At 37.9% G+C, this 12,805-nt stretch overlaps 1 protein-coding gene across 3 annotated transcripts in view; it reads left to right on the forward strand.

Moving 5' to 3' along the window:
- LOC121917415 (oxysterol-binding protein-related protein 1-like) overlaps positions 1 to 12,469 on the forward strand; it is a 102,487-nt gene extending 90,018 nt beyond the window's left edge. For 2 of the 3 annotated variants that reach the window (XM_042443358.1, XM_042443359.1), the window contains exons 25-29: positions 973 to 1,089; positions 3,321 to 3,444; positions 4,989 to 5,079; positions 8,955 to 8,978; positions 11,243 to 12,469. In XM_042443358.1, coding sequence (XP_042299292.1) covers positions 973 to 1,089; positions 3,321 to 3,444; positions 4,989 to 5,079; positions 8,955 to 8,978; positions 11,243 to 11,345 — 459 coding nt within the window. In that variant the 3' untranslated portion in view covers positions 11,346 to 12,469. The remainder of the gene's footprint in view (positions 1 to 972; positions 1,090 to 3,320; positions 3,445 to 4,988; positions 5,080 to 8,954; positions 8,979 to 11,242) is intronic. The other variant, XM_042443361.1, reaches the window with a different exon arrangement.
- Positions 12,470 to 12,805: the final 336 nt, after the last annotated feature.

The raw sequence follows: 12,805 nt of genomic DNA on the forward strand, positions 1-12,805 counted from the left end.
TTCTTGGGAGTATGGAAAGGCTCTGGAGATTTATTGCTGTCTTCAAGACAGCACCTGTAGAGAGCCCAGGGAACAGGAAGAGAAGAGAAGAAAAACAGAGCGTTCATATATATTCCTCATGCCTCATTTTCAATATCGGCTTTTATAGAAGGTTGCTAATATTGTGGAGGGAAAAAAATAAATAAAGTGCTTAAGATGGGAAAGGCTTCTTAATCTTGTGACGATATAAGGGAGTAGGCTAGGAGCAACTTACTAATGATATGGATTTTAACTTGGACTTCTAAATGACTTCTAAAAACGAATGAATTTTCACCTAAGTCTTTTTTCTTCAGTATAGAAACTGAATGTTTTGCTATTACTCTATACACACACACACACACATTGTGCATTCATTTTTCCCCATCTGTGATTGTCAAAATTAACACTATAATTTTGTGAACTGATTGCTTTGGAGAAGGTCAGTTTAAGGGTCAGCAACTTTGGGAGGCCCAAATACCTATTTTCCTAAGACCTTCCAAAAGCCACATGGACTACAAGAAATGTCCCCAAAAATATATGGGGAAAAAAAAGAAGTGGCTCAATGATTATGGCATGATAGTTTGAGCATTGAACTCTGAGACTGGAAACCAGGGTTAGATTCCCAGCTCAGCCATGAAACCCATTGGGTGACCTTGGGCAAGTCACATACTCTTAAGCCTCAGAGGAAGTCATTGGCAAACCTCCGCTGAAACCACATGATAACACTAATTTTATTTTTAAAATAACGATTTGTATGTAATAATTCATGTAAACTGCCTTGAGTTTGTTTTGGGAGAAAGTCAGGGTATACGTTAATAATAATAATAATAATAATAATAATAAGCAAAAAACAAATAGTCATTGCTCCTTTTGATCTAACAGTAAGTAGTATTATGAAGTGTTATCTTGTAGTTTCTTGATTTGATGTGCTATATTTCACATGCCTTCTTTTAGACAGGCAATTCTGATGAACCAGATGAGATGCCCTTGCCAGATTCTGAAAGTGTGTGTGTTATTCCTGGAAGTGTATTATTGTGGAGGATAGTTCCAAGGCCTTCAAACTCAACACAGGTGAAGACTCTTAACTCTGTCCTGTCAAATTATTTTCTCTCAAGGCTTTATACTTATGCTCTTTTTTTCCTCTTTTTTGTATGTGTATGTATTTGAAATTTGATGTGATCAGGACCTCATGCTGTCTGGATAGTTGGAGGGAGGGAAAGGAGAGACAGAATATGCATATATTTGCTCCAGCTTGTGGTTCAGTTTCAGTAAATCCACTGGCAGGTTACAGTTTGGTGTCACAAGTTAAATTTGATCACACCACCACCTTCCATCACTTCCTTTGCTAACAATGATGTTAAATGACATTAGTAAAAGACACAGTTTGCCCAGTTGGTATGTAAGTAGACCTTTCCAGGTGTGGCTGTTTTGTCAGCTAGCAGTTTTTCATTGGCCATGCTGGCTGTTGGATTTTGGAAACAATATTCCAAAAAAGGGGTGGGTGGGAGAAGCTTTCTGAGCTTTAGTTATGTAACCTTCACTGTGAATAGCAGAGAAGAATAAGGTTTCCACTCTAGCAGTATTGGGAGCTCCTCCTTTGATGATTCTCAAAGCTTAACTAGGCTATGATCATTTAACTAGATTCTGGTTAAACAGACTACAGATAGTATCCCTTATCTGGAAATCTGAAATACTCCAAAATCCAAAATTATCCATGTGTGGTTGAGATAGTGACATCTTTGCTTTCTCATGGCTCAGTGTACACAAACTTTGTTTCAGTGCACAAAATTATTTAAAAATGTTGCATCTAAAATTAACTTCAGGCTTTGTACATATAGTGTATAAGAATCATAAGTTAAGTTTGTGTTAAGACCTGGATCTCATCTCCAAGATATCTCATTATTTATATTCAAATATTCCAAAATCCAAAACACTTCTGGCCCTGACCATTTCTGATAAGGGATACTCAGTCTTCATTAGAGAGTTTGCATGAGCATGGATGCCAGAACTCTCTTCATTTTTAATAGCTATATTCTAGTTTTCTTGTTCAATAAAGTTTTCTGATGTGTTCAATTTCTCTTTTATTTGAAAACACTTATTCACAGATAAAAGGAAACAGATGCCTTTGATTGGCCATGGAACATGAACAACAACCACTGGTTTTCTTGTTTCTGTTTCAGGAATACTGATTCAGAATTTAATACCTATTATGGTTAGAAGTCCTTCTCATTTTCAGCTTAAATTTATTTGTAGCAGTTGGGGATGTGAGAACAAATGGCCACATTATTTAACAAAGTGGTTGAACCTTCTGTATTTCTCACTCTTGAGCACAGCAGTGCACACTAAGAGTTGCACTAAACATTTTTTAAAATACTTTATTAGCCAAAATAAGTTGGTTGTCACTTGTTGATTTATTTTCTTTCTTCAACAATTAGCTAGGCTTCTGCTTCTTTAATATAGAGAGGTGATACAGATGGCATATTACTTGTGCAAGAGCTGCGCAGTTAGGGAGTGGCCACACTAGAGAATGTTCAACATCACATTGGTAACCTATATCCATCTTGTGGTTAAGTTCTCAGATCTGTACTTGTCTTAAGTCTTGCATGGGTGATCTTACTAGAAATGAATACAGAATACAAAAGAAGCAAGTACAGGGTACTACTTAATATTTTCCACACTATTGAAATTGATTCTGGCGCGTTACAGACCGCCCCTTAGGGGCGGCCTGTAGGCGCACCTTTCCCTGCCGGATCGGGGCCTCAGCAGCCAGAGCGGCAGCCGCTGAGACCCCGATCTGCCACTTTCCGGGCTGCGGGGAAGCGGCAAAAGGCTCCTTCCCCGCAGCCTGGAAAGGGGTATCCTTGGGGCTTCAAGCCCCAAGGACACCCCGCGGCGGCGGGGAGAAGGAGAAAGGGGCCGTTTGGCCCCTTTCTCCTTTGGTCCGCTGGGCGCATCCGTCTGAAGGCTGCGCCCAGCGGACTAAACGAAGAATGAGCTCCGAAATGCAGCTCCTTCCGGGGTTGCGGAAAGGGTGCCTTAGGCGCCCTGCCACGACCTCAATACGTCACAACCGCGCCGCCTCATTTGGAGGCGGCGCGGCCGTGACGTATCGATGACGGCGGCCGTGTAGAACGGCCGCCGCCATAATAGCCCCAAGACTGATCCCTGAAGAGTTCGATCAGATATTTCCTGAGAGAGTATGTAATCCTGTTACCAGCTGATCCTCCTTCATAAGAAACAAAAACTGTGTTCAAAGAAGCACTTACTTCTCTCTATATGTTTTGGGTTTATTTTCTTTTTAGATGTACAACTTCACTACCTTTGCTATGGCTTTGAATGAACTGGATCAAGAAATGGAAAGTGTTATTCCTAAAACCGATTGCCGGTTAAGGCCTGATATAAGAGCTATGGAAAATGGTGACATAGGTAAATTTAAAACTTTAGCTTTTTTAGAATGTGCATACATGGAGTAATTAAAAAAAATGTGTCTAAATGCTTCCTTTTATAGGGCACATTGTTCATGTACAGATTTGTTTTAGCAACTATGTTTTACAGATTCCTTTGTAGAGGAATTGCTTGCTTAGTGATATAAAGAGTAAGCAGATACCGATTAGGTAATGCTTTAACTCTCTTGTTTAAAAATATTTTCATCTGGCTTTTCCATAGCACAGTCAACAAGGCAGTTTATTTTCATTCAGTGTCCTTTGTTAGTGATGAATTTTACATAATTGAGACTTCTGTCTTCCTGGACATTTGGTTTCAAGTTTGCTCTTTCTCATTCTGAAATCATGTGTATGAGTAGTTTGCTTGGATTTTGTAGCCACGATACCATCAAATTACTGTTGTTCATACTTTCCATAACCTATGAATTCAGAATATGATGGCAGCAAATAAATGTTTTTTTTATTTTGTTTTCCAGTGTAATGTTGTAAGAGCAAAGCTGCAAGTGTGAAAAAGCTGGAAGTAATAACAGCCTTTTTTTAAAAAAATATTTTTATTAATGCAATTTAAAAACATGGTATAAAACATTCACATCTTGCACATACAAATCATAGAGTTAGGAAAGGAAAAAGACAGAGAGAAAAGAAAAAAGAGATTAGAGAGTGAAAGATAAAAAAGAAATAGTGAGAAAGAAGAAAAAATACAGTATAGATAATATTCCTATCTACAGTCATTCATTACTTCCTATTGGTTACCTTGAAGTGCTGCTCTCTAGCTTTGTCTAGATTAATAATAATAATAATAATAATAATAATAATAATAATAATAATAATAATAATAATAGTTTATTATAGATGAAAGCGGTGTACAACAGAACAAAACAAATCAATTCAAAATAAAACATAACATATTACAATCATAATCAGATGATAAAACTACTAAAATTACAATTAAAAACTATTAAAACCATACAACTATTAAAACCCAATACAAACTAGCTGGATAAGTAATTATGATCTTAAATTACTTATTAGACAAACAGACTTAATAGCAACAAAGTTCTAATATGCCTATCACCATCAATATCTTATGATAATTTCTCTAGTCCCATTATTTGAGTATTAAAATATATTTTATGTTGGGGTGGAACAATCTAGAGTTGGCCCTTGGTATCTGCTGGGGTTTGGTTACAGGAACCACCACCACCACCCCCATGAGTATCAAAATCTGTGGATGCTCAGGTCCCATTAAATATAATGGTGCCCCACATATAAAATGGTAAATCAAGGTTTGCTTTTTGGAATTTATATATATTTTGAATATTTTCAGGCCATGAATGGTTGAGTCCATGGATAACGAATCTGTGGATATGGAGGTCCAACTGTCAATTTCATACAGCAGAGAAAGGTCTTGCAGTTTGGGGTGTTTTTAAAAATTGCCACTGTCACCAGCTTCTTGATATCGCAGCTATTTAAGCAGACATTAATATATTAAGGATGTGACACAGCTGTTGTTGTTGTTGTCGATAGATGTAGCCAGTGAAGAAAAGAAAAGACTTGAAGAAAAACAAAGAGCAGCTCGTAAAAACAGGTCTAAATCTGAGGAAGAATGGAAGACGAGGTTAGTATATGGGGCAGAAATCTTGAGCAAAAATGGTTGACAAGTTCGTTCTTGGCTGTTTTACATCTCTTTAATCTAAGTACTTTGCTTCAGCCCCTTTTGTTTAATACATAGGTAGTCACAGAAAAAGTTCAGGTGTAGTGCCTGTGCAGTGCTGGACTGTCAGAGTTCTTTTAAAAATGAATGTTCCATCATTTTCAGGTGGAGCAGGTATAATTGGTAATTAACCACTTAGTTCTGCTCACATCAGTCATTCCTTCTTTGGTAGACTGTTGTTTTTGCTAAGCTTTCTTAAAGCTTAGGGTTTAATATTAGTCCCTTGGTTTTCAGCACTAGAATTAGACTTTCTTGGCTGCATACACAAACTGATTGTTTTCAATACAGTCATACTGGAGCTTATGAAAATACTTAACTCTTTTAAGCCACCACAGGGAACCTGTTGTTGTTGTTGTTGACTGAGTCTCCCTTATCCAAAGTGCTTGGCACCAGAAGTGTTTTGAATTTTATTATTATTATTTTGAAATACCCGCACTTGCATATAGGTTCATAATGAAATATCTTGGAAATGGAATCCAAATCTAAACACAAAATTCCATTATGTTTTGTATATACCTTATATTCATAGCCTGAATGTAATTTTATACACAATATTTTAAATAATTTTGTGTATGAAACAAAGTTTCTGTACACTGAACCATCAGGAAGCAAAGATGCCACTATTTCATGAAAAAGGGGGGAGTATTTCAAATTTTGGAATTCTGCATAAGTGAGACTCAATCTGTATGATTATAATTATTCCCTGCCTTTCTTTCAATAAAAGGGTTTTCAACGCAGCTAAAAACATATTTAAAATCAGTACAGATTTAAACTAAACTCATAAAGGGAGATACAGTCCTTCAAATAACCTGTAACCAAGCTGTATAGAGTTTTACAGACCAAAGCCGGCACTTCAAATTGTGCTGAGAAATGAGCTAATCAGTTGTTCTCTAGCCCTTCTCTGGTAAAATACTTAGAAAACAACAGAATGGATAGTTAATGGAGTGGAGAGGAACATCAGAACAAACAGGCACTAAGAAAACATCAGTGGAAAAGGCGAGACAAAAGAAAAGAGAGAAAAAATAAGCCTAAAATATCCCAGAATAACTTCTCATTCTCATGTATCCAGTCTAAAAGAGCGTGGTATGAAGTGCTAAGTACAGTAACAGACCAAATTATGTCAGATACATTTAATAACAGGTTCGGTGTAGTCATACTGGCCACATGACAATGCTGGCTCTTTGACTTAGTAACGGAGATGAGCACCGCCCCCTATAGTTGTATGACTAGACATTCATGTCAAGGGACTATCTTTACCTTTTACCTTTACATTTAATATATTCTTTCCTATTTTTATAATATTGAATGTACTTTAGAGAACAGTAACTCATAGCTACTAGATGTCTTTTATAGCAGATATTTCTCCAAGCAGGAACAATGCTTACAAAGTCAATCCAGCCTCTGAATAGAGAATTTTATGGCCCTTATTTGCCAATCAGTAAACAACACATCTTAAACAGGAAAAATGACTTAAAAAACCAATATTCTTAATGGTTGCACCAGACAAGGATCCCTCCATTTCCACTTGAATCTGTGTCCCACCTGAAGGGCATTTGAGGAACTCACCTGAATAATTTGGGGGAGTTTTCTGTTGCCACAGAAGGCTGCAGCAGGTGATGGAAGGGAAGAAAATCTCAGTTCTGTTGGTGCTGAATAGCAGCCTCTACTGTTGGAACTTGGCCATTAAGTTCATCTGTTGGCATTGGAAACTACAGGATGTAAAATGTGTAGGTTCTTATGCAATGAGTTTGCCAAAAATAAATTGCAATATATTTTAATGGCAAGGCAAGTTGCTCAATAAACCATGCAGATTTTAGATCAGATTCATTCTTTATGTCCATTTTTAGAAGCCATTTAAATTAGGGGAGGAGGCAACATTGTCCCTTCAATGATTTATTCAGTTTAGCAGGATGCTTTTAACTGCTTGCAATCAGGAGCTCAGTGTACTCTAGTAACCCTGAGCTGTTGCACAAAGAATATGGTGCGATAAAATTGTTTCTCTACCAAAATAGCTGAAAACAGGTTCATACGGCTCTGTGCTATTGGTATCTCAGATTGAAAAGCAAGCAAGTAGAAGTTTCTTGCATTAAGCATTGGTTTTATTTTAAATGTTTGCTAGTGAACAGTTTTTAAGGCACTTGACAACCTGTGGCATGGGTGGATATTTGTCAAAATCTGTGTTTCCTGAAAAACTCCTATTTCTTGCCTTTCTGGTGGTTGAAGACACCAGTTAGGCTTCCAGTTTTTGAACAAGGAAATTGATCAAATCATTGTCAAAAATGTGGACTTGATGCTGCGTTGGGTATTGCATGTTAACAGTCAAAATGGGATATAAACAAGCCTTTACAGAATCAGTGAGCAGCTCAGACAATAGTGCATTGTTGATATTCATGGAAACATGAATGCAACCACTGTGCTCTGGGCATCTTTTGTCATCACTGGCAAAAGGGCAAGTGTGCTGGTGTGAACAGGAACGGAATGGATTCCCAGATTTAAATTAGAGGAAAGATTTAATTGCTGAATTATTCCTACAAGCAATAGTTTCATTGCCCAGTTATCTTTGGGAGACATTAAATTATGAAGTTTAACCAACCTGAGGTCTTCCAGTGCTCTATTCTGACTTACTCAAACTGTAACATAAACAAAGAAATAGTAAAGCTAGAAATACAGAGGAGACCAAAGAATTCAGAGGCAATAAAAATAAAAGTCAATTGATTTCCCCGCATTATTTCAGGTAGCTAATTTTTTTATACAATCCACATTCATGAGGATGTTGGTCTTTTCATGGTGTTTACATTATGAATGCTAGTTCTTACTGGCATTAGGAACATGGGTGTGGATGTGCACACACAGGTTCACATGCTCAAAATGGTTGGTGCCAGCAGTGCAGAAAGAGAATACAAATTGGACATCCACCTCCTAAGACATTTTCCTCAGATTGGGATATATAGCAGTCGTCTACAGAAATTATCATTATTGGGTATCATCCAGAGTTTGGGATTAACTACTGTAGTTACAACCAAGTAGTTAATTGTAATTCCCCATCTTTAATAATGGTACAAATGCATTATATTACAGTTGTAGTAGAATGAGGGATGAGTTCACTCCTTTTGTTGTGTAATCATAACTCATAGGTTTAATTTTATAACTATAGTTATAATTACAGTTACACTCACTAAATGGTGGTGGAGGAAAATCCCATGGTTCAAGAGCTTTCTCATGCTGTGCTTTATCTGTTGTGTCAGGCTGTGTTGTAGGTACTGAGGCAGTGATAGGGACAGGCTGTTTTGTACCATAGGCCTGTGGCTTACAGCGTTCAGAAGAAAACTTGGGGCTTGTAGCATTCAGACAGTAAATACTTTAGTTGACTTTGGAGCAATTGGAAGGTTGCATTTTAAAACTGCATCTGTAATGGTAACTAAGCATTTGGGGTGAAGGGCCTCTCTGTTGCCATTGTTGGGTTGCTGCCTGACATGGTTTCCCAGAGTAGTAAAATTAATTTCCACTTGGAACAAAAAGCTGTAGATAAGGATTTAAGAGTTTCTGAAGGTTTTCTCTGGCTCTTGACTTGGAAGGATTTTTTTTCCTGTCAGAAGCTATTGAGCAGTCTCTGCCAAATAGCTTTTCTACACACTTCCACATGTTGCCTTCGTTGGAAATACAATGCATAGTGGAGGAGCTACCAACAAGCAAGGGTCTTCACTGTTTCCCTCATGGTTTGCTAATTCAAATGTCTGTGTCACTGTAAGTTGCATTATGTTTTGTATTTTTTCCAAAAGTCAGCCAGTGGCCCAGGCTCCCAGGTTTGATCTTTTCTGATACTTTTCTTGCTTGCTTTGCTGACATGCTTAGATATGCATTTAAAGTTTATAAATAAGAATAAGGAATTTTCTGAGTACAAATTTGGTCCTCTTAACAAAATTTTGATTTTTCTAATCTGACTAAAATGACTATCGTGTTTGGGATCTTTTGCATGCATGGAGATTCTTGGCAGTTCTTGAACCCTAGACCTTGCATGTTAATGTACAAAGTGTCTTAAGATCTGCCTGAGAATGAAACCAGAGGCTTGTATTTCTTGCCGGTTTACTAATTTTGTGAACGTTGCAAAAATAATTAGCCATTGGTAGATACTATGAAGAAAGGAATATTAATCTTCATATGTTGATTTGTTCCTCACCACTCGAGATTACTGTAAATTTTGCCTCAGGTGGTCAAATTCTGTGTTTGCTAGAAATAAAAGCAAAATTGCATTCCTCTAAGCATGTCTGTGCAGTTACAAGAGGATGGCTAATAATATTGAAAATTACAGCTGGCATCCTATTCAGTACTTACGATGTCAAGAGCTGAACTTAAGATCTCATAACTGCTGGGGATTTACCTTTATGATTGTTAATGCCCATATCTGACCCCTAAAATCTCCCTTTTCAGTCTGGCAGTATCACAGCTGAAAGGTTGGTAAGGTGCTGCATATTGGGAAGCTGCTTGATCTCAGCATGCCCCATACGTAGGAAAGTGCTACAGACATAATTTCCCAGCACCCTAGTTTGCAACGCCTTGGAAACCCTTTAGTTGAGACACTACTCAGCTGAAAAGTTAGGAGGGGTTTTTTTTGGGGGGGGAGGCATTCTCAGATGTAACTATGTCAACAGAAATCTTTAATTTCAGTTGTGTCTCGACAGTGCAGGATCTTGACCCACCTTTCTCTCCTACTCAAAATTGTAAATATACAATTGGTGGTATACAATTTTGATATAAATTCAAGCAGAAGGCACAATAAAGCACAAAATGCATCCAGTGATTAATAATGGTCTATTTCAGTAAGCATGTATTCTCTTTTTAAATTTCTCTTCTTTGCTGGCTTAGTTTTTGATGTTACTTCCTGAGTTCATAAACCCTCAGTGTGTGAAGCGCCAGTTATCACTAGGACCGGCACTCCTCTCTTGCCCTCCCTAACCAGTGATGCTTTATTCTTGGTTATGACTGAAGTGAGGGACCTGTATCAAGCCAGAGTTACTGGCATAGTTTGGACATGCCAGAGAATGAAACACCAAAGCCAGCACACAGAGTGTGGGAGAAGCAAGGGTGGACATGCTCAGCCTTGATGTTCCTTCTTAGCTCCATGACCATACTAGAAATCACTGTCCTAAATGCTTCCAGGTTCAGTTAGAAGATGGCTATAGAATAGTAGCAACGTTGTTAGCTGCAACTGCATTTTCTGAGTTTTAACTGTCCTTAGAGCTATACCATCTTCTTTTTTACTACAGATATTTTGACAGCTTTTTTTTTCCTGCAGTGCAATTATCAACTTGACTGCCTTGCAATAGTTCCAATTAAATTACAAGTTCTAAATTTTGGATCAAATATATGCAACATTGAAAGGAGGATCAGTATTTGGGGCAGCAATCTCAGGCAGCTGGCAAGTTCCCATTGCTAGCTTCCAGGACTAAGATAGGCATGAAAGTGAAAAGGAGGGCTGTCATTTTGGATAGAAGGCTTTACCCACTACAGCAGAGTGGACAACTGTGGGAGGCTAGAGAGCTGCATTACACGCAAGGAGACCTTGGAGAACCCTGCCCCCTACCACCATATACTGTATATATTTTTCCTCCAAATACTGCCAAACAACCTCTATGGGGCAGGAAGGACATTGTTGCCATGTTTTTATCCCCTCCTTTGAGACATATTTTAAGCCCAGGAGAAGTAAACCGGAAGTGAATGGAGGTCAGTTCATGTTTTGTTTTCAAAAAGACTAAATGTATTGAAAATGGCCCTCACACTGCCTAAAGGACATGTTTCCTCAACATAGTCCTATCTGTTGTATATTTTTCATTAAATTTGTAAAACCACAAAACTTCTTTCCTTGCAGTTTATTTCAGTCAGATCAAAGTAGTGAGTAGGAGAACCCATAGGTCACAAATTCTTAAGGTACATATGGGTGAAGTAGATAAATTGACTATCTCCAGTGTTTTCAGAGCATAAGGCAGCTCAAATATTTCATGCATGGGGTGTATATATATATATATATATATTATTTTTCTCATAATTAGATATCCTTTTTCCATTTTAGGTGGTTCCATCAAGGTCCTAATCCCTACACTGGTGGACAAGACTGGATTTACTCTGGGAACTACTGGGACAGAAACTACTTTAGCTTGCCTGATATTTATTAAATTACATTGGAAAGTTCAAGGCTAACACAAATAAGTCTTAATCAGTTTTCAGTGTTTTCCTTTGTTCCTATGATCCTAGAAAAAAACTGACATGTTTTAACTGAATGTACTATTATGCAGCTTCTGCAGCAACTATGGTGGCAGAAGACTGTTGTTGGAGGGAGGTTTTTTTGTCATACTCCCTATATTATTATACTATGCATACAAACACCTGTCACAGTTTCTCAAAATAGAGAGGGGGTGCTACCTATATTTGCTGAAGAAGGCAATGCAACTAATGCTCAGCTCTAGGTCAAATGGAAAACGGGGCACCTTTAAGCTTTCTGTCTCTCTTTGGTCAGTGATAACTATGCTGGCATAATGGAAACACAAGACCTCTTACGAGACAGAAATATCAAAAGCACACTCCTGAAATGCAATACTACTATGGCTTGAAGCCAGAGAAGGGCATGCCAGTTCTTGAGAAGAATTACCTTTCAGAAGGTGACATTTCATTACTTCATAAAATAGTGGATTATGGATAGTGAGTATTTAAAAAAAGTTACTATCCCAGCACTAGTCTTATCTTCCCATCCACTAACAGATATTACATAGGATTAGCAGATAACCTTACTCAGCAATGACTATTCCATGTTTAGTGCAGTGTTTTAAATTTTCTCTTTCGACATTTTATTACCACGCTCATATCTTTAAGGAAATAAGAGCCATTTAAATTGTTGAAACTTTAATTTGAAGTAAGATGAAGTATTTTTTTAAAATCTGCAATGCACTGAGAGGTGCTCAGCATTATCAGAAGGAAGGGTGGGGGAGCTGTATGGTCTTCAGCAAAGGGATGGGATACTTCAAACATACCTGGGTATTTGCAGTCAGAAGCAAACCCCTGCCCTCCCTTCCCCTGCACGAAAGATTTGTGTGCATTTTAAAGCCAGTAAGACAGCTCTGCGACTACTGTACACAGCAGATTTTGCCCCTTTGTTTGGGGTGCATTAAAATGTATGGGATTATATATTTGTATAAAATGGAGTACATAAATTCCAGAGGGCTTGTTGCTCTTATGTAATTTAATTGCTGTTTGGAAGTATAGTGAATTATTTAATTGCTATTAAATAAAGGCTTTAAACTGTCCCGTGGCTGATGCGTTTCACTCCTTGCCCTCAGGCAACTGTAGCCTTCCCCAACCTGGTGTCCTCTAGCTGTGTTGAGCAGCTACCCTTGTGATCACGAGGCAGAAAGGCTGCTCTTCTAAGAGCCTATTGGACTTTTTCTCATGCCTGCAAGTTAACACATTTTAAAAGAATGGTTAAATTGTATTTGGGTTTTTGCTGTGTCACAATGGGTGTTTGTCACCTAATAGGCTCTGTTTGAGCCCATGAGCACAGTGCTAATAATTTAGTGGGAGTATGGTATCTTCAGTTTGAGGATTTGTTTGTACCTTAAAAAGGGGCAAATTTCATTTTAGC

Source organism: Sceloporus undulatus, unplaced genomic scaffold, assembly GCF_019175285.1.
Source record: "Sceloporus undulatus isolate JIND9_A2432 ecotype Alabama unplaced genomic scaffold, SceUnd_v1.1 scaffold_17, whole genome shotgun sequence".
Taxonomy (NCBI): domain Eukaryota; kingdom Metazoa; phylum Chordata; class Lepidosauria; order Squamata; family Phrynosomatidae; genus Sceloporus; species Sceloporus undulatus.